The 24,037-nt window shown below is 48.0% G+C and overlaps 1 protein-coding gene and 1 long non-coding RNA gene across 6 annotated transcripts in view; one reads left to right on the top strand and one right to left on the bottom strand.

Moving 5' to 3' along the window:
* Btd (biotinidase) overlaps positions 1–20,298 on the top strand; it is a 35,833-nt gene extending 15,535 nt beyond the window's left edge. For 2 of the 4 annotated variants that reach the window (XM_052733865.1, XM_052733866.1), the window contains exons 2-4: positions 13,807–14,062; positions 17,741–17,890; positions 18,833–20,298. In XM_052733865.1, the coding sequence (XP_052589825.1) occupies positions 13,807–14,062; positions 17,741–17,890; positions 18,833–20,005 (1,579 nt within the window). In that variant the 3' untranslated portion in view covers positions 20,006–20,298. The other 2 variants (XM_052733868.1, XM_052733867.1) reach the window with 2 other exon arrangements.
* LOC128107662 (uncharacterized) lies at positions 4,633–13,794 on the bottom strand. Of its 2 annotated transcripts, none has more exons than XR_008217175.1 (4): positions 10,216–13,794; positions 9,282–9,421; positions 8,975–9,111; positions 4,633–8,121 (listed from the first exon to the last, which is right to left on the bottom strand). It is a non-coding gene; the product is annotated as an uncharacterized LOC128107662 (long non-coding RNA). The 2 variants fall into 2 exon arrangements; XR_008217176.1 differs by having other exon boundaries at positions 11,473–13,793.
* Positions 20,299–24,037: the final 3,739 nt, after the last annotated feature.

Below are 24,037 nucleotides of genomic sequence, written 5' to 3' on the forward strand. Positions count from 1 at the left end.
TCTTTCCTCCTTCCTTCTTTCTTCCTTCCTTCCTTCCTTCCTTCCTTCCTTCCTTCCTTCCTTCCTTCCTTCCTTCCTTCCTTTCTTTCTTTGTTGTTGTTGTTGTTTTTGTTTTTCAAGACAGAGTTTCTCAGTTTAGTCTTCAAACTCAAGAGATCCACCTGCCTCTGCCTCCCAAGTACTGGGGATTAAAGGCGTGCGCCGCCGCCGCCGCCGCCGCCGCCGCCGCCGCCGCCCGCCGCCGCCGCCCGCCGCCGCCGCCGCCGCCGCCGCCGCCACCTGACCCTGCATTCCGTTCTTAAACTCTTCAGAGATCCACAGTTTCATAATACTGTGTCTTGCTGTAGGGCTCTTCTTCCTTATCCTGAATTGATTATTTCTTCGTTTCATTATTGGACTTGAGGCTATTTTTCCATTCTGTAATTACTTCTTAGGAACAGTGTGGGACATCATATGGACTTTCCCTGTTTCCTACCCGCTTTCTTTGTTTCTGACATTTTTGTGCTATGTATATTTTTTGTTTAATTTAAAGATTTTATTTTATGTATATAGGTGTTTTGTCTGAATATGTCTGTAACACATGCATGCAGTGCCCAAGGAGGTCGGAAGAGGGCATCAGATCCCCTGTAACTGGATTTACAGATGATTACCAGCAGTCATGTGGGTGCTGGGAACCAAACCCAGGTCCCTTTCAAAAGCAACAGTATTCTTAACCACTGAGCATCTCTCCAGCACTCTATGCTATGTTTTAAGCATCGTTTGTTGCTCGCTCCGATTTCCATATCTTGAAAACCTCTCCATCTGACTTTATTTAGTAGTACCCTCACTCTTTGATCCACTTTAGGGTCCTCTGGGTACTTTTCAGTTTTCGTCAATGCATTTGACAATTTTCACTTGGGTTACAATCATCTGAATTTGTTGGGAGTCTGATTTTGCTATGTTCTTTTGACTGTTTGGAGTTATAATTTCTTTGTGTGTTTTATAATTTTGGACATTTTGTTGACTCTAATTGGGATGTCCTGTGTGATCTGGGTCAAGAGTCCTGTAGAGGGGATGTGGACTGGCATTTCCAGGCATCTCAGGACTGTGAACATCTTCAGCACTTTATACTCTTTTATCTTGTTACTGGGGTTGTGTATGTTGTAAGAATTTGAATTCCAAACTGAATGTAAACAAAAGCTTTGGTTGTAACATCTCTAGAGTGTGGTGTTCACAGCCTAACTTTGCCATGGCAGATGGGCAGGCTGCCAAGAGACCAAAGACAATACCCAGACACAAGGCTTATTGAAACTTATTAACAAGGGGAGTCCAGTGAAGATGGAGGCCCCCGGAGCACTTATCCCCTCCACAGTACTTCCTCTCCACCCTGCTTTCTCAGGAAGGGGGTTGTAGGGGAGCTGGCTAAGCATGGGTCTGTTTTATTAGCTGACTTTGTTTCCTGTGTGATCAGCATCCCAGGGGCAAGCTGCCTTCAGAGGACTGTAGGAAAATAAGTTCTCTCTGCTTCTCACAGATAACAGCACTGGTCTGTCAGTTCCCAGTGTCCCTTGGGGGTGAGGGGTGGGGAGCAGTGTTCTTCCAGAAAGCACTTACCAGGGCATTCTGGTCTTGCCCCTCCCTCATTGTCTCTTTTTACTTGAAGAATCCCTTGGGGTCAGAAATGTGTTAATTCTCAGGGATCATACTGGGGGATGCTCACCCCTTCTCTGGGGATGGTGTTTTGTTTTCGTTCTCAGAGCAGAAGATGAGATATACAGTCTGTATATACAGATCCAGCAGGCAGGTGTGTGTGTGTGTGTGTGTGTGTGTGGTGTGTGTGTGTGTGTGTGTGTGTGTGTGTTTCATCTTTTTAAAAATGTATTTATTTTATGTATATGGTACTCTATCTGCATGTATACCTGAACGTCAGAAGAGGGCATCAGATCCCACTATAGATGGCTGTGAGCCACCACGTGGGTGCTGGGAATTGAACTCAGGACCTCTGGAAGATCAGCTAGTGCTCTTAACTGCTGAGCCATCTCCCCAGCCCTTTATCTTCTCAGTGAGAGAATAATTCTTCTTCTTTTTTTAAAAAAGATTTATTTATTTATTATGTATACAGAAGAGGGTGCCAGATCTCATTACAGATGGTTGTGAGCCACCATGTGGTTGCTGGGAATTGAACTCAGGACCTCTGGAAAGAGCAGTCAGTGCTCTTAACCGCTGAGCCATCTCTCCAGCCCGAGAATAATTCTTAATCAGATGCACAGATCTCACCACAACCCTAAGGTTTTTTCTTAGACTGTCTCTGACAATTAAAAACTAAACTTCTTATACACTAAGGCTGAGAAATGTCCTTTACCATTCTGGTTTCCAATCTCTAACTTATTATATATTATATTTAAAAGACTTTAAAGAAAATCTTTAGGTTCATAGTAAAATGGAACAGAAAGTACAGAGTTACCCTGTACCCACTGTCCTGATTCTGTACAACCTGAATCATTATCAACATCCTGGACCAGAGTGTGGAAATTTGGTACAGTTGGTGAACTTGCATTGACCTATCATCATCTTCCAAAGCTTACAGTTTACATTAGGATCTACTCTGCCCTTAATTTTTGCAGACCCTCTTTTGGTAAAGACACAGTGGTTAGAGATACTCATTCACCCTAGAGGCAGGAGGAGGCTATGGAAATCCAGCAGTCCGGCAGACCTGGGCTTAGCTCTCAGCCTACCTGGCTCCAGGCACACATAGCAGTGGGTGAGGCTGCTTTTTAAGGCTGAGCAGTTTCCCAGCCATGAGTTCGGGGACTGCCAATCTCCACCGTAATCCTCACGTGCCAGGGCTCACTTGTCACCAGAAGGTGGGGCCACTGGCCACTGGCCACTGCACGGGCCCTCAGCTGTCAAATGTTCAGCCCTCCTTTTCCAGCTGTGCAGTAGATACGTTTCTGTCGCTGTGATAAAAAATACTACAACCACTTACAGGAGAGTTGATTTTGGCTTGCGGTTCTAAAGATTTAGAGTCCGTAATGGTGGGGACAGCATGGAAGCAGGCATCTGGAGCAGGAAACTGAGCGAACCAGTCTCCAGCTGCAAAGACAAGGCAGAGTCAGCAATAAGGAGGTATTACTAGACTATGAGCCCTCGAAGCTCCATCCCTCAGTGACATTTCTTGCTGCATCCAGGCTGCACCACCTCTCCAAACAGCGACACCAACTGGGCACCAAGTGTCCCAGTACTTGAGCCAAGGGGTGTGTTTCTCGTTCAAACCTTTCCGCCCTGGCTGGCTCCCATTGCCATTTCCCCTCAGACTCTGCGGTGGACGCCTCCGGGCGCCCTGGTTGTTCTTGTCTGCAGGACCCACCGTGGCGCTCTTTCAAGCACTACACCGCCGGGGACTTCTCCAATGCTGGCCTGTCACAGCAGGCAAAGCTTGCCCAGGATTTAAGGCTGGGGGGAACAGAGGGTTTCTTCTGTGGCTCTGGGACACCAGGGCTGCCAGGCTTCCTTGTGCCCCTTCCTCCCTTAGGGAGCCAGGGCGGGAGCTGAGGCTCGCTTCTCTTCTCCATCCCAGCAAGATTCCCTCTGGCCCCTTCTTGATTCCCAGGGTTCGCCTTCCCTCCTTGGCGTGTACTTCTTCCCTGGAATGGACTTACCCTGGCCCTTCAGAGCTGCAGCCTCCGACCTGCAGAGCTGCTCAGAGGAAACGGCTGGCCTGTAGGCTCACCCGGAAGCGCCTGCCGTGTCTGCTGAGCCGCCCTGACCTGGCTCTAGTGTCTGGTAGTCAGTAGGCGGTCTCAGTCATAGCTTTGAACCCTGATCTGCTCCTTCCTCTCCCTGTGTGAGGCATCCCATTGTGTGTTTACATCCTTGTAATCGGCCCAGAGTCCGTGTGCCAGTGTTCTTTTTTTGATGTTTTTTTGTGGTGGTTGTTCATTTGTTTGTTTGAGAGACAGTCTTGCTGTATTTCGGTGTTTGCCTCAGACAATCCCTCCTTTCTTGGTTTCCTGAGTCTTTTTGTTTGAAGTTTCTATTGCCAGATAAGGGTAAGAAATTCTCTTCTCAGCCACGTCTGTTCTACTAAGGAGCAGCTAAGGGATTCTTCATTTCTGTTGCAGTGTTTTTGTTTGTTGTTGTTTTTTTTGTTTCAGCACTTTTTAAAAATACCTTCTTAGAATTTCCCTCTTTTGCTTGTCTGGAAGAACCCATCTGTTCTTCTGTATTGTCAGTTTTTTTTCCCAGCTGAGCCCTCAGCATAGCGTTGTGGTTATTATTAAGTACTATCCTGATACTGGCTGTCTTTTCAAGCTTTGGTTTTGACTTTTCAGTATCCTTGTAAATTTTTGTTGAGAGGGCTGGAGAGATGGCTCAGAGGTTAAGAGCACTTGCTGCTCTTCCAGAGGTCTTGAGTTCAATTCCCAGCAACCACATGGTGGCTCACAACCATCTGTAATGAGATCTGGTGCCCTCTTCTGGCCTGCAGGCAGAACACTGTATACAAAAGTAAGTAAATCTTTAAAAGAAATTTTTGTTGTTGTTGTTGAGAGATGACATTATGTTCTGGTAAAGCAAGCAGCTGCAGTAACCAGGCATTTAGTAATGAGGTGGTGTTGTGGGGAGCCCACCAGAGAAGACCACTCAGACACAGTCTATCTGCAATTGAAAGCCTTTATTCTAGCTGGCTGGGACTACACTCAGGTATTCGGGACCCAGTAGTTAGAGTAAGGGGTTTTTAAAGGCAAAAACCACATCGTGGTATCTCTCTCCACCTATGCAGGGGGAGGTTTTGTGCCTGCAAGCAGTTTAACAGAAGCTAAGATAAGCAGTCAGCTGGAGGGAGAGGTTTCCATAAGCAAGCAGTTTAACAGAAGCTAAGATAAGCAGTCAGCTGGAGGGGGAGGTTTCCGTAAGCAGGCAGTTTAACAGAAGCTTGCATAAATTAGCTGGGGCATCTTGACCTTGGGTTCCTAGAATAGAGTTGGGTAATTTCCCACAGGGCTTACCAACAAGGAGATTAAATCCCAGTTAAGTCTAAAAGGGCCTCAGCAAGAATACAAGATTGGGGAAGCTCTGCACTGTTTTGCCCTGTCACAGCTCCAAGAGAGGTGCCCTGGAGTTGACAGGTGTGTCTTGGACTGTCGGTATCCTTGTACTTTTGACCTTGGACTCAGAACTCTCCATCAGGTGAGGTGGAATGGCCAGAAGGATCTAATGGAAAGCATTTTCCCCTCCCATGAGGCAGCTGGAGAGGGCTAGAGTTAGATTTCTCTTCCTCCGAGTCATTTAGGTTCAGATAAAACCTCCCAAGGTTAAGCTTTGATTAAGCAGTTTCTTAACAGGGTGGGCCTGTGGAAGAACAGAACCTCTGGTGACTTCTCCTGACCCTGCTAGAAGTGGGAGGCGGGCTTTTCTCTAATCTCATTGTAAAAATTGCTACAACTCCTAAAGGCATGCTCAGACTGGTCCCTGGGCCTGTCCATCTCAGCCTCTCCCATGTTGAGTGCAGTCCTCAATTACCAGTTAGGTTTCCTGCCAGGTTCTGGGGGCCAAGGAACTGCTGCTCCTGCTTCTCCCCTGGTAAGTGTGGGTCTCTGTATTTGCCCGTATGTTAACTACAACTGGGGCAGTGGTCTGCTCCAGGGCTTCAATTCTCCGCCATATCTGAAGAGAGACCTTGAACCCCAGTTTGTTATTAGGATAAAGCCTCAGTATCTATGCTTCCTGTAGGCCAAACTAGAAACTTGAACTCTTTGCTATTTTTTAATAGTTTTGATTTATTGGAAAAACAATGTAACACTTAAGAAAACTTACAAAAGAAAGGAAGGAAGGAAGGAAGGAAGGAAGGAAGGAAGGAAGGAAGGAAGGAAGATAGATTAGGGTCTCTCTATGTAGACCAGGCTGGCCTCAAAACCGTGGTGATCCACCTGCCTCTGCCTCCCCAGTGCTAGGATTAAAAGTGTGCCCCACTGTGCCCAGCTAAGAAAACATTTTAAGCAATTTCAGCATAGGAGGCAGAGGCAGGAGGATCACTGCCAGTTCAAGGCCAGCCCCATCTCCATAGTGAGACCCTGTCTCAGAACAAAGCAAAACCACAGAACACGGTAAGTAATGAAATAAGCCGCATGCTTTCCCTCATCTGTCATCTTCTGTGGTTTGTGTTGACATGCACATGTACTTTTCCCCAGCACCTATCACAGTCGCTAAAACAATTTCCCATTACAGCACATATTAAGCATATTTCATTATCAAGGTTCTTCTTAATTATGTTTTAAACTTCTGCTCAATACTCCACGTGGCCGATACACATTGATTCCATGATTTCTTCCCTGCTGTATATTGATCTGCTCGCCACTTTCCTGTTGGACTCGATTCCCAGGATCAGCCACGTCAGTGAATTGAACACTAGGCACTCTACATCAGATGCTTTCTTCTCAACTCCTAGATGAAGGAATGAAAGCTTGGTTTTCTAACCTTCTTCTATTCCAAGGATCAGAGCTGATTTTTAAACTCCTGTGTATTGAAACTTGAAAGCCCGTTTTGTTGACTTCCATGTTCTGTTATCACTCACTCCAGCACACTCATCCTTCATTTGAATGACTCCCTGAGATAAAGCAAACTGTGACTCAGAGTACAAATTTTCAGGTTTGTTTATGCCAGGTAGATATCACTCTTATCACTTTACTTGCTTGCCTTAATTTTTTCCTAAACTCAAAATCTGGGAAGGTACCAGTTTGAATTTTTGTTTTCTAGGGAAGTTCAAAGGCTTTCCACATGCCTGTGAGTCACTTTCTTGTTAAAGTCTGTTCTCCATTGTCTAAGTGCTGCCTTCATGTTTATGGTCTGCACGTAGATTTCCTCAGGCTGCTCTTTGGTCATTTTAGCCACTTCAGCTCTTAGACAGCTGTCCCAAATATCTGATGCCCAGGAGTAGTCTGTCTGTACATGTCACAGGATGTTTGAGCTTACTTCCAAATTGTTATTTACTCACCCCAGGTTCCTTATTCGATCAACCTTTCCTCCAGTTTTTGAATGAGGCATAAAAAGACTGTGTGAGCTTTGACATGTGTGAAATCCTGGCTATGGCTTAAGTCCCTTTCTAGATAAAGGGCAACCTCTCTCCAACCAAGGATCTGGAATGTCTGCCTCTGCTTTGCAGTTAATGCTGAGCAGGGTAGAACCTACAGCTTCTGTGGAAGGGACTGAAACCTCCCTTCCTAGATGTATCCCCAGCACCCTCGGCATGCCCCTGGTCTGGAGGACTCGGCCCCTCAAGCTTGGTGAAGCTGCAGGATTTGGGAGAACTGCCCACATATCTGTCCTGCTAAGAATCTGGAAAGCATAGGACAGTGGGACTTGTATTAGGATCAGGATGGACCTAATACTACAGAAAAAGAAAGCTACCTACATAATTCCTGATTTAACCAGATCAGACCAGACAGAAATGCTCAGGCAGAAGTGCAGATGTGAATCACTCCTTCATACCTCTGTGTTGTTGGTGGTGAGAAAATTTGTTGAGCAGATAAATAGGCCCAAGCGGGGGCTGTCATTTTTATCATGTTCTGTCCTCTATCTGAACACCACTGGCTCTCTCAGTGTGGTGTGCCTGAGTCCCACTCGATGCTGTCACATGCTTCCTCGTCCTCTTCCTCCTGACTGATGGCATCAGGATCTGTGAGGTTTTCTGTTCCGCTCTTGTTAGACTTAGTTACCTTTGCCCACATGCACCCCCTCCTCTCCACGGGAGAAGGGACCTTTGCATGTTACCTGTAGGACTCTTGCTTTAGCTTCTGTGGTTTGTCTTTCTTTCTCACTTTCTTCTGTCACTTAGTTGTAGTGGGGTTTTTTGTTGTTGTTGTTGTTGTTTTGTTTTGTTTTGCTTTGAGACAGGGTTTCTCTGTGTAGTTTTGGTGCCTGTCCTGGAACTCACTCTGTAGACCAGGCTGGCCTCGAACTCACAGAGATCCCACTGGCTCTGCCTCCCGAGTGCTGGGATTAAAGGTGTTCGCCACTGCTGCCCGGCAGTTGTGGTGTTTCTTAAATAGTGTCCTGTGAAGGGTTATCATTTTGATGTGAGAACAGGATTCTTTGGCCCCGTTACCTACTGCCTCCCTCCGTGTCTTCAGCTCTTCCTCCTGAGGACTGGCAGACAAGAACACCCGGTGAGAGAACTGGCCATAGCAGATGTCTGGTTCTGTCTGCCATATACTAGAGCCAATGCATCTGTCGTTCACTTAGACATTGGTTACCCATCATGCATTTAATAGAAAAAGGCGGCCTTCACACTGCCTGCTGAGCTTGTCATCCCTGGCAAGGTTGACAGGTGCCTCCAGGCCAGTTGTGTTGCCACATTTGGGCCTTTCAAAGGTGGTTCTTGTGACTTACATTTTAATTAGTTCAACAGGAAAATGGAGGAGAAATTTCCACCATTCCCCATTGACGCCTAATTGAGGCTCACTTCAAATCATTTTATTTTAAGACAAATTCTCAATGTATTGCCCAGGCTGGTCTTAAACTAGGTTATCCTCTTGCCTCAGCCTTCTGAATAGTTGGGGTTATAGTTTTGTGACTCTGTTCCCTTCATGCTCTCAAAACACTGAAATCTGCCTAGATCCCATCAGCCCTATGGGGAAAGCACCTGAGAAGTGAAGGCAGTTTCTGACTCCTGGTGTAGGAAGACCAAACCCTAAACAAGTCGGATGTGTTCGGTTTTCTCTTGTCGTTAGTTATGAAGTAGATAGTGAGCTACTAGAAGTGAAAAGAGCCGGTAGCAGGACAGCGAACCCCTCTGCTCCTGCCTGGCAAATACCCACGGGGCGTAGTGATTCTCGGGTGGTCCACCAGGTGGCAGTCACACCTGCAGAATCGGCCAGCTGGGTGTTTTTCCCATGCAATGGTTCACACATAGACCCCAAGATTTTAATTCAAATGCAACGGACAACAGAAAAAACCCACCACCACCAACAACAACAACAAAAGCCTTCTGACTTTGTACCTTTGGCACTGCAGGAAGATGTTTACCGTAGTGGGTCAGGACCTAGGGCCTTGCACAAACTGGCCAAAGGCTGTATTGCACAGCCGCATCCTTACTCCGAGAGGTTTCACACTCAATTGAAATTGTGAAAGTAGTCCCTGTTTGAGAGAAAGAAAGACAGTGTTTAGGTTAACATGTCATAATCCTTGGATTTCTCTTTTAGTTTAAGCTGTTTAGTTAGTGAAGCAGAACTTGGCCCCTGTCCAAGGCACAGTGCAGAGCCGTTTCTGCCTGTCATCTTCTTTAAAGTCACAGTTTACCAACGCACCTCAGAGGACTTGATCCGTTCTGATTGTTCTTGTGGGTTCGGCCATGAATTCTCACCTCGTCATTGGTTGTCACTCTGTTTATTTACACTTGGCCTTTTCAGCTGGCTTGTGGGCTGTTGTCCAGATCACCCAGCAATGGCTGTCTCGGGACAGAAAGGCCAAGAACCAGTTAGTAGTTCAGTCCACGAGACTGGCTGTCTCTGCAGTCCCAGTCTGAGGGTGGGCTCCAGGAGGATTCCTGGAGAGCTGCTGGTTTTCAGTCTACAGTGGGATCCTGAAGAAGTCAAATTTAACACCAGCAGCCACAGGATAGATGAACTGGCCAGGTAGACTGAGGGCAAGCAGGCAAAAGGCAAAGTTCCTTCTTCCATGTCCATTTATGTGGCCTGCTACCAGAGGTGGGGCCCAGACGTAGATAGATCTCACTGCTTCAAATACTCTGTTTAAAAGAACCCCTCGAGCCAGGTGGTGGTGGCGCATGCCTTTAATCCCAGCACTCAGGAGGCAGAGCCAGGTGGATCTTTGTGAGTTCGAGGCCAGTCTGGTCTACAGAGTGAGTTCCAGGACAGGCACCAAAACTACACAAAGAAACCCTGTCTCAAAAAACAAAAAACAAAACAAAAAAGAACCCCTTGAAAGGGTGTCTAGTAGCTTGGGTTTTAGTTGATTCCAGATGTAGTCAAGTTGACAACCAAGATTAGTTATAACAATTCTACCCCTTGTCAATTTGAAACACAATCACATCTCCTTCAGTCATTCTTAATTTCCAAATGAAAACAATAAACAGGTCATAATTCTGCTAAACACCTCTAATGAGATGTGTGTGGAGAAGTGATGTACACGAGGTCTTTGGTCCAGTGAATACACATTGCTCTTCCTCTAATGCCACCGCCCATCGCTTCCCACTGGCTTCCACTGGTCACCTATTCTCACCTGCATCCTGTGCTCCAGCCATATAGCTCCTCTTGCCGTTTCTTGAATGGAGAGGCCTGCTGCTGCCTTAGGCCCTCTGCATGGAGGCTCCTCCTCCAGGGCCTGTGTGCCTTCTCACAGCTGCCTCGGGTCAGATCTTTGCTTAGAATCACTGTCCCGATCACCTTCATTCTCCACACTGTCGGAGACCCTACCCACTCTCACTGCCTGGTTCTCCTTCACACACACTGCTGTCTGACATACAGAGATTTGTTCTCATTATGTCCATCCTCCTGTGCATTCAGTGATGAGCTCCAAGAGGCTCTGTTTGCTCATTGATGCATTCCAGACATGGTGCCTGGGCCTGGCTCAGTCGGCTAATATGTGGATGTCTGAAGTGAGTATCTTCTTAGAAATGGGGTACCTCAGAGCCTAGGCCCTGTCTCAGAGCAGAGCATGCCCACAGAGGGCAGGTACATTGTCTCTACAGCTGTGGATTGGCCCAGGCCCTGCTACAGTTCAGTCCCCTGTGTCCTTCAGTAAAAGGACTATGCTATCATCATGTTGGGCCAGACATTTACTTCTAGTTGTTCTTTTCTTTAGGGTCAGGGTCCTGACCATCTCCAAAGATGGTTACTGGTTGGGTTTCCAAGAACTCCTTGGCTCCAGAGCCCCTTGTTCCAGGGAGCCCTGTGTCCCAGTATACCTGTACGTGTGGTGTGGTCATGAGCCAGCATCTAGCAACTGCCTAATCTACGTTTATCTGGAAGTGCTGGCTGCCCAGTCCTTCCCTTTCTCTCTGCCTCCCTCCTCCCTTAACACAAGCTGACCTCGAAGTCCCTGTGTAAGTAAGGATGACCTTGAATTTCCTTTTTGTTTTGTGCTGTGTGGTATATGTGATGCATGTGCCCATATGTGTGCATTGGTCAACATCAGCAGTCTTCCTCTAGCATTCTCTACTTGTTTTTTTCTTTTTTGAGACAGAGCTTCTCATTGAACCAGGGTTCTAGTGGCTAGAGTGGCTGACTTCTGAGTCTCCATCCCTCAAAATGCTCAGGTTACAGGTTTGCCACCATGCCTGGCTTTTATGTGGATGCTGAGGATCTGAATTTAGATCCTCTTTGCTCACCAAGCCATCTCCCCTGATCATGACCTTGCACTAATGATTCCTATGCTTCCACCTCTTGGGTGTTGGGATTACAGGTGTACACACCACCATGCCTGTTTTTTGCAGTGCTAGATCAAAGACATGGCCTTGTGCATGCCAGACAAGCATACCGTCAGCTGAGCTCCATCTGAGTCCCCAGTCCTGTTCCTTTAAAACCGAGCACCCCTTCTGCTGCTGCTGCTGCTGCTGCTGCTGAGCCCTTCAGTGTCCTTGCTCAACCGTGTTAGGTTTTTCCTGAGACTGTGTATGATGCCAAGTGCAGAGAGAGAGCCAGCCTCACGGCGTTAGTGCAGATGTCTCCGGCTTCACCGCCGTTTGGGAAGGGCAAACCCTTGCAGCTATTTTTATTATAATTACTCATTCTCTCCTACCTCATTAAGCCTGAGTCTTTGAAGCACGAATGTCTGGTTAAATGTGCATAGCCTCTAATTATTGATCTACCTTTGTTCACACACGAATGACTGCAACTTAGGCTTTCCTACTGGACTCCTTCTGCAAAGAATACAGATTTTACTTTCTGAAAATAGAAAGGAATGTGGTATCTTGCTGGTTCGTTCTGCGGTTTCCTTGTTTTGCTGGATTACAGTTAGATGTTCTGGATTAGAGTCAGATGTTCTGTATCTCAGAGCTGGAATAAGGCTTAGTGGTAGAGCCCTAGGCTGCCATATGTGAGTTCCATCCCTCCCCTAATGTACATAGAGCCCTGTGTGCCCACATCTGTTATACAGAAACTGTGAAGGTCCTTCCTAGCCTGGGAGTTCCTGACTCGCCCCATGGGTCTCTCCCTCAGCCTGACTCCACACCTCTTCAAGAGGCCATCAACTTGGACTTTAAAAGTATTGTCACCATGACTGTGACCTCACCCAAGCTGCCCCATAACCATCCTTTCAAAATGGAATGCAAAGTAGATTTTTTGAGGCATGTAAAATTATTCCTTGGTGTCTTTGGAGACAAAGTTCCAATAAGAAAGCTTATCAATTATACTTTTGTTTCCACTCCAAAACTCATGACTGCTCACTCAAAGGCCCCTTGTTCCTGCCATAGAACATTGCTTCCAGTGTCCAGATGAGTGGCAGCAAACCCTGGGCTTTGTATGGGACATTTATTCCCTGGGGAAACAAATGGCAGTTTGAGATGGGATGGGGGTGGGAGAGAGAAGGCTTCTCCCTGAGGAGCATTTCATGTGGAAGGATTCTGAATGAGGATCCCTACATCTGTTCTGTGGCTGAAATAATTATGGCTTGTTTCTGGAACTTTTAGCCAAATAGTAAAAAGAAACTTAGTAGCCCAGGGAGTCTGTTTGGAATATAAACATAAGCATTCTGAGTTGAGGTTTGGACAGGCGTCATTTTTTTTTTTTTTTTGGATGGGGTGCCATATTCTTCTTAAGGAACAGCAGTGGGATTCCTTGATTTCCTTGTTAGCTTGGTATTGAACCAGGATTCTTCTTAGGCAGTTGTCAGCCCGTCTCGTCTATCTCCACAGGGCAGCTGCTTGGCTGTGATACACTGCCTGATAAATTTTTGTGCCAGGGGAGGGCCTTAGCTAGGAGGCCAGGGTGATTTTTCAAGGCAGAATTGGGTCATTCACTGAAAAACACTTAGTAACACACGCAGTGTTGGGGAGTAACCATTTCTATGTCAGGGGTAGGACAAGGGGTGGGGGAGATACACAGACATGTCATTCACTTGTGTCTAATTTCTTATGCTAAGTGGAGTCTACTCACTACAAAAATTCCAATTTATCTTCTAGAAAATTCCATGTTATCACTACAAGAAGGACTTTATTTCCAAATAGGTTTGTTTTTAAGCAAGTGATTTGGAGTGGCAGAGACAAAGGTGGAGAAAGCAGTGGCTGGCAAGGCCCACTCAGGGTCGAGGGGAAAGCCTCCGCAAGGGAGACTGGGAGACTTCTGTATGGCTGCCCTGCCCTGCAGATGCTAGGATTCCAGCCCCCAAATAGACTGCAGAATTCAGCAAGGAAGCTGCTCTGCCTTCAGGAGCCTCAGGACCATCACTGTTGTCCTAGAGGGCTGACCTGTAGCGATGAGTAAGAAGGCTCCGACAGAGCGTCAAATATATGACAGAAATTGTGTCCAAAATTGCGCACAGTTCCTGCAGCGCACAGTGTAGGCGCCTGGCTAGCAAGGCAGTGGCGCACTGCAGGCTTCCTGCATGCTGCGTAAGAAAACAGAGGCAAACACCGAGTCTGTTTTGGAAATGTTCTGAAACCAGTCTATTAACACAGCAAGTCGTTTGAAAGGCAGCTCTACGTGTTTGGAGAGAAACACACAGGCTTTTATTAGGGACATGAAACAAACTCTTTGAGCCGCAGCATCGCTGCGGGCGAGTGTAATTGCCAGGATTAATAAATCACAGCTGCGAAAGTTCAGGCCTTGGCAGCCTTCCTTATTCAGCTCTTCTCCCCTTGCCGGTTCATTCCAGATTTATGGTCTGCATTATGTCTGGAGCCCGCACCGCGCCTGTTCTCTTCCTCCTCGGCTGTTCCGCGCTTGCGCTGGGCATCGCCGCGGTCTCACCCGAGCACGGCAAGGCTGAGTACTACATGGCTGCGGTGTACGAACACCGGTCGGTCCTGAGCCCAAACCCTCTGGAGCTCAGCAGCCGCCAGCAGGCCCTGGAGCTCATGAAGCACAACCTGGACGTCTATGAACAGCAAGTGATGGCTGCAGCCCAGAAGGCAAGAGCTGCTTTCGGGTCCTGTCACAGAGCCAGCTGCTCTGAGCGAGGAGAAACCCCAGGCTCGCAAGGTCCCCCTGAAAAACCGGGTCAGCTTGCAGATCTGAGTTGACGGGTTATCTGACTGGCATCTTAGTCAGAAGTTAGTCAGTGGACCAACCAACCGCCCATGGCAGCTTGTTAAATCAGGCCCCACATCTGAGTCCAGAGTCAGAACCAGCATGTTAAGCAAGGTCATCCCCAAGGAGTGTTTTCCCCAAGTGGAGGAAGCCCTGCCTAGGTCTTTGTGTGCCTTTGCCTGGGATTCAATGGTGAATTGTAAACAAGAGCTAGGGTTTGGGTCTGGTGCTGTAGCCAACTGGTCCAGAATGGGTGCAGTTTGGGCAGTAGGAATTTGCACAGCCCACCCCCAGGGGACTATGATATTTACAAAGGAAAACAAAACAAAACAAAAAACCAACACCTTGAAAACCATTGAGCGCAGTGAACTCCATGCTCCGAAAAGCATTCAGAGCATATGGGATCTTGTAAGTGGCCACAGAACTGCTGTTGGCTGTCTGCACATCGTCTGTGGTGCCCTTCATCCAGATGGGGAGCCCTTAGTCCAGACAGAACAGGACCCCAGGCCCGCACCTTTGCAAGCCAGAAAAGGTGGAGGTGGAGGATGGGTTCCCCTGGGACAGGGAGGAGTGCTGCCTTTAGAAGAAGCTATGGGGCGGGGAAGGCTGGAACCAAAAGAATCTGAGCTTCATCCTTGTTGGTGTGGTCACCAAGCCCAGCTGCTTAGGAATGCCTGCTGTGCTGATTGAGAAGTGAGCCAAACCTCTGCCTCTGCTGCTGGCGTAGACCTGGCCGTGCCAGCAGATCCCATCACCCCCATGTCCACACCTCGTGACCTGAAAGGACACAGCTATCACTTCTTGGTGCATTTTAAAGGCCCCGGGCTAGTTAGTGTGCATGGTCCAGCGCTCTCATGGATGGCACTCTCTTGTCCCAACCTGGCTACCCACAGTAGCTCAGAACACACTATTTTCCAGGTCCACGTGTTCCATTGTGCAACTTCTGGGAAGGTTTTGACCATAGTCTGACCCTGAGCTCAGAAAAGCAGCGGAATTCCACCTTCTGCACACCTGGGGGTAGTTTAGCTGCCCCTGCCCCCCAGGAGAAGATTGGGCTTCCAGTCCTCTTCAGACTTCTGCTTAGAACTCTGGGCACATTCCCACTGCTGTGTGACAGGGTGGGTGGCGGGCTTCTCTCAGCGCTCCTGCTCCAGATGCTGTTCCCAGTACACTTCTGGCAATACCACCACACTGTGTTTCCAAGGCACTTCCTTTAACACAGAGCTCCACGCTCCCCCACTCCACTTGGGCAGTCAGCTGACAACCCGAGCAAGCCGCCTCATCAGAGCTGCTCACCACTCGGGCCTGTTGGGCTATTTAGGGATCTTTTACGGACATCCACATAGCATTCATGCATTTGATACTTATCCCATTTATGTCTCTGCTGAAGTCAGTGTAAAATAAACCCCAGCTGTACCTGTAGGCTGCCTACCAGCACTGACCCACACAAGGGCAGGTCCTGTGGAGGAGGCTCTTCATGGCACAGTGCCACCTCAGCACCTGCAGGTTCACCTCTTCTGGCTCCTCCATCTGTCCGTGGTGCCTACCAAGTGGAGCTCGCCGCTTGGAGCTCCCATCCGTGGTTCTGTGAGCGGAGCTTATGTGCTCTCAGGCGCCTCAGCTCCTCGGCCGGGCTTGTGGCATCGAGCTTCCCAGCAGACTCCCTGAAGACAGGAGCTCCTCCCAGGCTCCCCTGGCACAGAGGGAAGACGAGGTACTTGGATTTAGACTGTGCAGTCAGTCCCAGAGGTTGGTGACCTTCATTCCTCCGGAGTTCTCAGAATTCAGCCGAAGCCATGTAGTCACTGTGCGGACAGAACTGAAATGGCTGGCTCCATAAGACACCCTTCAAGGTTTTTGTTGTTGTTGTTGTTTTCTGAATAAAGGAAAACCTCTATCCAAGTATAATTTTCAAAAAGTTAAAAGTGTGACTCCCAGCCGGGTAGTGGTGGCGGCGGCGTACGCCTTTAATCCCAGCACTCCAGAGGCAGAGGCAGGTGGATCTCTGAGTTCGAGGGTAGCCTGGTCTATAGAGCAAGTTCCAGGACAGCCAGAGCTACACAGAGAAACCCTGTCTCTAAAAACAAAAACAAAAAAAAAGGTTAAACTTTCCCTGCTCTTTAACCCAGGGGTTTCACATGTGAAATTCACTTTATTCTAAGGAAATAACAGGGAGTCAACTAAAATCACAAGCACCTCTCAGTCAGGGTGGTGACCACAACACACGCAGAGAGCTGCCGCATCGCTGTTTTTATTGCAGAGGTTGGATTCAGACATCAGTGGAAGAGAAACGGTGGCCTTTAGGTATGAGGTGGCCATTACAGATGGCATTTCTGAACGTTCTCTATGGGGAAGACAAATGCTATGCAAGATCCCATCTCATCTGTACCCAGATACGCGCAGGGGAAAGGACCAGCAGAATCACACAAGCATCTTTGTGTGAGAGGACATGAGTTCACTTTTTTCTTTTTTTGGTCTTCCAAATTTTTTCTGGTTAAAATTTGGAGCTTTTATATTTTTGGTTGTGAGCCTAGCCTTTAACGGCTGAGCCGGGCGGTGGTGGCACACGCCTTTAATCCCAGCACTCGGGAGGCAGAGCCAGGCGGATCTCTTTGAGTTTGAGGCCAGCCTGGTCTCCAAAGCGAGTTCCAGGAAAGGCGCAAAGCTACACAGAGAAACCCTGTCTCGAAAAACCAAAAAAAAAAAAAAATTTGGAGCTTTTATACCCAAAAAGGGGGAAACAAACCCAAGTGCCATTGCATTCGCTGAGGAAGTGAGTGCTGTCACGCCTGCTGCCTGCTGCCTCCACCCTCTGCATTGGGCCTACATTCTAGGCTTGACATTTGAATCCGCAGAACCGAGAGTCCCTGGAGAATGAGGTGGGAAGAGAGCTGAGGACCGCCCAGTTTGTTTCTGTCTCCCTGGGTGGCCGTAGATGCTCAGTGTGGAGAAAGGCCTACAGATCAGCAAGAGCCCCTAAGGGGACTCTCAAGTCCCCAGTGGGAGCTGCTTTGTGTTCAGCACACTTGCCATCAGCCACGGCCCCCAGAGTCCAACTGTGATTATTCAGTGGAATCTTTTAAATGAATGCTGCAGCCAGGACTCACCCACATTCCAGTCAGCCGTTTTATGGATGGGCCTCCACATCAGTGTTTTTCCAGAAGTTCCTCAAATGACTTAGACATGGAAGGATGGATGAGGACTGCTGGGCTGGAGACAGCCCGTCTGTGAACAGGCCCAATAGTCTAGGCGCTTCACAATTGGCCCAGCTCCCACTGTACCAGCAAGAAGGCAGCCTGTTTCCTTGGTGAGCGCCGTGGGCCCCTCCCTCCAGCCCCACATGCTCATGGTTCTTCTCAGAGGACACTGGCACATGTACGGCCACTGTCCGGCACTTGGACGGTCAGCTGATGGCCGGAGAGCAAGCCTCTCCATCCGAGCTGGGAGTCAAGCCATCCATCACCTTCATAGCCCCGGGCAGTCAGCTTGCTGGTGTTTGGCAGCCAAGGACCTGGTGCTCCCTTACCTCACAGCACTCTCCTCTGTCTTTCCGCTTATAGGGCGTGCAGATTATAGTGTTCCCAGAAGATGGCATCCATGGGTTCAACTTTACAAGAACATCCATTTACCCATTCCTGGACTTCATGCCATCGCCCAGGCTGGTCAGGTGGAACCCGTGTCTGGAGCCCTTTCGGTTCAATGACACTGAGGTAGGTGAGGAGTCCAGCAGGCTGAGCAGAACCAGGTCCATGGCCAAAAGCCACAGCATGCTGCCTGAGGTTTGAAGAAGGTTTGGGATCCAAACCACCAAACCCAAACTGCCCAGGCCCTGTGCTGATATGGGACATTACTCAGCTGTTGGTCTTTTCATTGGTAAATTACACAAGAAACGTGAATTGAAGCCTATTAAACAAGTCAAGATTAAACAAAACAAAACACTCTTAGAAGGACACCTCCGCCACTGCCTGGCCCTCACCCGCTCCCTTTTCCGGAGGCTGCCCACAGTGGTGTGTGGTGCTTCCTCATCTTCCCCTTCACTGACATCCTGTCTAGTAGGAGACAGCCTCCCTTCTTTTTAACTCTTGCTATTTTAAGCACTGTTTCAATGGATATCCTGTGTGTGTGTGTGTGTGTGTGTGTGTGTGTGTGTGTGTGTGTGTGTGTGTATATATATATATATATATATATATATATATATATATTTGTATACATGTTCAAGTTTTCCCGTAAAAGTCTTGGAAATGGAATGTCTCAAAGGCTAAACACCTTTAATGTGTTTTCAAATACCAAATTTAGAGATTAAGAGATGCTTATCTCACTTTCTGTATCTCCAGTGCTAGCTTATGAGCCTGTTTTTCTACCCTTGGGTTAACATAAGATGGAATACTGAGCTTTTGCCAGTCCAACAAAGGTGAAAAATACCCCAACTTACCTTTTGTTGTCACTGTTGAGTTTAAGCATCGTTGCAGAAGCTTCTTACAGTTGTCCTGTGAATCACCTGTTCATATCCTTTGTACGCTCTCACAAGTCTTTTCTTCCTGACTTACGATAGCTGTTTATATATATTAGACACAATACAGGAGCTTTTCTCCCAAAAATATGATCCCAAAGGCAGGATTTAAACTTACTTATTTTATTATTACCCACTCCAGGTCCTCCAGCGCCTGAGTTGTATGGCCATCAAGGGACAGATGTTCTTGGTGGCCAATCTGGGAACAAAACAGCCTTGCCTTCACAGTGACCCCGGGTGCCCACCTGATGGGAGATACCAGTTTAATACAAATGTGGTGTTCAGCAACAACGGGACCCTCGTTGACCGCTACCGTAAGCACAACCTGTACTTTGAGGCAGCCTTTGATACCCCTGCCAAGGTGGACCTCATCACCTTCGACACTCCCTTTGCTGGCAGATTCGGCATGTTCACTTGCTTTGACATCCTGTTCTTTGACCCCACCATCCAGCTCCTCAGAGATGCTGAGGTGAAGCACATTGTGTACCCCACAGCCTGGATGAACCAGCTGCCACTCTTGGCAGCCATTGAAATTCAGAAGGCATTCGCCACTGCCTTTGGTGTCAGCGTCCTGGCAGCCAACATCCACCATCCGACTCTGGGGATGACTGGCAGTGGCATACACACCCCTCTGAAGTCCTTTTGGTACCATGACATGGACAACCCCAAAGGCCACCTTATAATTGCCCAGGTAGCCACAAACCCGCTGGGCCTTGTTGGGACAGAGAATGGAGCTAGTGAACTGGACCCATCCCATAGTAAGTTCTTAAAAATCCTGTCCGGTGACCCATACTGTGAGAAGGATGCCCAGGAAGTACACTGTGATGAGGCTGCCAAGTGGAACATGAACGCACCACCTACTTTCCACTCGGAGATGATGTATGACAATTTCACCCTGGTCCCTGTCTGGGGGAAGGAAGGCTATCTCCAGGTCTGCTCTAACAGTCTCTGCTGTCACTTACTCTACAAGAGGCCCACCCTGTCCAATGAGCTGTATGCCCTGGGTGTCTTTGATGGACTCCACACAGTGCATGGCACTTACTACATTCAAGTCTGTGCCCTGGTCAAGTGTGGGGGTCTTGGCTTCGACACTTGTGGGCAGGAGATCACAGAGGCCCAGGGCCTATTTGACTTTCACCTGTGGGGGAACTTCAGTACTTCCTATATCTTTCCTTTATTTCTCACCTCAGGGATGACTCTGGATACCCCTAACCAGCTTGGGTGGGAAAATGACCACTATTTCTTGAGGAAGAGTGGACTGTCCTCTGGCCTGGTGACAGCAGCTCTCTATGGGCGGTTGTATGAGAGGGACTAGGAAGTGTGTGGTCAGTGGGATGGGCTCCACCAGCGTGCCTTTCCACAGGCCACAGCCCACGTGCTGGGACCACCTCTGCCCCGAGGGTGGGAAGCCACTCCCGTGGCACTGGATCCCACCCTGGGAACTGTAAGAAGATGGGAGAGGCAGTCCTTCTTCCTTTCCACATAATGACTGAGACATTTTCTGGTATTTTCTATTCACATTCTTTTTCAAGCCACACCTTCTTCCCACTACACAGTTGGTTTTAAATGCTGAATTAAAAAATAAACATCAGTTGCTATTTTACAGTCCCACAGAGTGCTGGTCAGTTTGGTTCTGTTTCGTGTCATTGTTGATCCAGTGACACACAGTGTCAGTATTCTCTAAACCTCAAACCCTGTCTGTGGTAAGAAACAGATTCTCAAAGCAAAAGCTGTGTAAGGGGACGCCATGGTAACCGGTCCTATTCTGGTCAGCGGGGACTCTGACCAGCTGAGGTGGCGATACCAGAGCCACCAGCAGTGTCCGGAGTGTAGCCCTAGAAACAGCTCTTCCAAACAGAGGAGAGGCTTTCTCACACACGCCCTGCTGTCAGTGGATGGATGTGTAGGCAAGCCTTGGAGTAACTGGAGGAGTGTGGAGCTGGGGCAGGGGGAAGGGGCTGGAACACGTTGAGCAAGGCTAGGAAAACATGAGTAATAGAATGATTCCATCCAAGGCATCTCATCCAGGGATTCCAGAAACGTTAATAAATCGGTTTAGCTTTGCTCAACTGTGTGGGATACAGTGAGACTGCTCTAATTGAATTTGCACCCTAGAAGTCGCCTTTGTTGCAGAGAGGCTAGGGGCTCTAGAAAGCTAAGCTGTGGGAGCTGCCTGGTCAGCCTGCTGCAGTCACACATTTTTGCTTAGCCTGTCACAGCAGGTGTTTTCCAAGGGCCCACAGAAGCACAGGGCAAGGGCTGCCCACAGTAACAGCTGCACACCAGAAACTGAGAAACTACAGGTATTATAGCGAAGATATTTATAGGGCACTGATACCTAATTTGGATCCAATGTTTCAAAGCCATTTAAAAAGCATTTTACTTTTATACAGAGTAATTGTTTCTATTATACATTTTTTGAGTGCAGAATGGATAGTCTTCTGAAATTTGCCTCTTAAATGTTGCTGTTTTAACTCCTTTAAAAATGTAAGTGTGTGGTGTGTGTGTGTGTACATGGGAGTGTGCCCATGATGTGTGTGGGCACATGTATCATGGAGTCAATTGCGAGGCAGATATAGAGGCAGGCAGATTTCTGTGAGTTCTAGGCCAGCTTAGTCTACATAGTAAGTTCCAGGGCAGCCAGGGATATATAGTGCGACCCTGTCCCAGAAAACAACAAAAACACAAAACTGTATGATATGAAAACTGCACTCTTCCCATTCTCTGGCAGGGAAGCCCCTCTTCTGGTCCCTGGCAGGGTAGCTGAGCATGTATCCCGGGTTCCAGTGGACAGCTCTTGCAAGTGTTGTTCATTGACCTCGTTGTTCACTGTAACTGCACAGGGCTAGGCAGTGCAATTAAAATTCCTGGTGCTGTCTCATCCCTGGGGCAAGCCATCATGTTAAAAAGGAAAGGCACCCGGTGCCCTCAGCCCTGGTTGACTCATGGTTTGCAAAGGCTTGGGATGAGTCAAGTCTTGAGGAAATGAGCAGGGATGAACAATTCAGAATCCCTCAGGAAGTCCTGGGATTCCTGTGCCCTAGGAAGTCCCCAAGGATGGTGCAGGGCCTCTCCCACCAGATGACAGTCTCTGCCTGCTCTCTCAGTGCAGACATTGCCAGGAGGCGGGAGCTGGCAGGCCGGATGTGGCTCCAGATGTAGCTGTGCACAGTCCATGCTGCTTCCCTGCCCCCAAACCCAGAGAGACAGGAAGTTTCTTAAAAATGCGAATCACTGCTTCATGCCAGGATGACCCAAATGAGCATGAGAAGCAGGTATAGAAAGGCTCGCCCTGAATGCAGACCAGCTTCAACCAGTCCTCTCAGTAAATGACAACCTAGGCACCTGTGAGATCTGCATTGTGTCACGCTGCCTGGAGCCCAGACCCTCCTGAGAGTCCCTCTTTAATGACAATTCAGAAGGAGTTGCTCTTGCAGACAGAAGGGCAGCAGCAAATAAAGGCCGCAGGACAAAAAGACTCTCACAATTAAAAGGAGCTGCCAGGCGGCAGAACAAAGGGAAGGACGGGAAAACGGAGAAAACCAACCATTTCTGGATAAAAATACACCGATGACTAATGGTTGTGATATGCCTTTGTTAACCATGATCCTGAAGTTCAGGAAGCAAACGGCAATCCTGACCACGGCATGCAGGCAGGAAGCCAAGTGGACTTTCGGTGGAGGCAGACTTGGGGGAAGTGGCTTGCTTAGTCTGTGTGGGCTCTTCTGGAGGTACAGCTGTGCCTAACTGGGCTTTCTCACAAAGGAAGGAAGGGCACAAGGAGATGTATTCACACTGAGCTTAACAACTGGACCCTGGAGAAGCAAACAAAACAAAACTCAACAGCCTTCTTGAAGATTGGCCCAGTTCCAGTGTCTACCACCCATGCCACAGGGGCAAAAATGCCCCCTGCTGCCACAAAAAAAAAAAAAAAAAAACTTGCCTGAGTGACCACTTCATGGGTGAAATAGCATAGGACTGTGTTAGTTAACATGGCTGTTTTAACAAATTCACAAACTTACTAGCACTCAAATAAATACCAAATGGATTCTACAGTTATGGTACTGTACAAAAAGGGCTAGGTTTAAATAACCATGACGGCACACACCTGTAATCCCAGTACTCAGGAGGCTGAGGCAGGAGAATTGAAAGACCAAGGCCTGCCTGGGATACATAGTGTGATCTTGTCTCAAAAACAGACAAACATAAACCAACAAAAAGTTTGTTTAAACTCAGGGCTGGGATGTGTAGGACAGTCCGTGAGGACCATGGAGTCTGTGCTATTTCTGTGACCACAAACAGCTACTCAGAAAATGTAAGCCATATGTGCAGGCTCACAGGGTGAGAGAATGTGGCCTCCAGCCTCAGCCCTGGCCAGCTTGCTGCCCCATGAGAAACAAGCTCACAGCCCCGGAGGAACCACAGCATCTAAAAAGGCCAGAGGGACGCCATCTCCACTTTGTCCAGCACAAGATGCAGTCTAGTCAGCTAAAAGAAGTGACTGTTGCTTAGAGCCACTGAATTCTGGGATGGCTTGTTATGCAGCAATCAATCAGAGCCCGCATCAGTGAACCATATGGTTTGGGCTGCTTGACAGTCTTAAAAAAAAAATTAAAAATATAAAATGTCAGTGAGGAGACATTAGCGGCTCCTGTCTGTGTGCCCTGCTGGCTGTGGAGGACTGTGGATCTGCCCAACAATGGCAATGTTGAGCTGAGGAGTGAGGCCATTTGACCTGATTTTCCTGGTTGCTGCTGAGTTTCAGAAGCCCTGCCCACTTCTCAGTCACATATACCGGCTAGTGGGCTCACCAACTAGTGGAGAGCAATAAAATAGTCATTTTAGGAAATGTAACAGTTGCTAGAATTTAGAATAAAAAACTGTACCAGGCTTTTTCCTTTAGGCCACCAACCAACTCCCAAATTATGACACAGAGACTTATTATTAGTTTTGAATGCTCGGCCTAACTTAGGCTTGTTTCTGGCTAGCTCTTTCAACTTAAATTAACCTGTTTATCTACCTTTTGCCTCGGGGCTTTTTTCTTCCTGCCTTCTGTATATCTTAGTTTCACGGCTTCTCATGTCTGGCTGGCTGGTGGCTGCTTGGCTGGCCCCGGGTGTCTTCTTTCTTTCTCCCTTGTTCTCTTATCCTTCTTCTCTCATTCTTCTCAAACCTAGATTTCTCCTCTTATTTATTCTCTCTGCCTGCCAGCCCTGCCTATCCCTCTCCTGCCTAGCTATTGGCCGCTCAGCTTTTTATTAGACCTTAGGCAGCCAAAGTGAAACAAATGCAACACATCTTTTCATAATTAAACAAATGTAGCACAAACAAGTGTGACACATCTTTG

Source organism: Peromyscus californicus, unplaced genomic scaffold (genome assembly GCF_007827085.1).
Source record: "Peromyscus californicus insignis strain IS unplaced genomic scaffold, ASM782708v3 Scaffold_12__1_contigs__length_115047231, whole genome shotgun sequence".
Taxonomy (NCBI): Eukaryota; Metazoa; Chordata; class Mammalia; order Rodentia; family Cricetidae; genus Peromyscus; species Peromyscus californicus.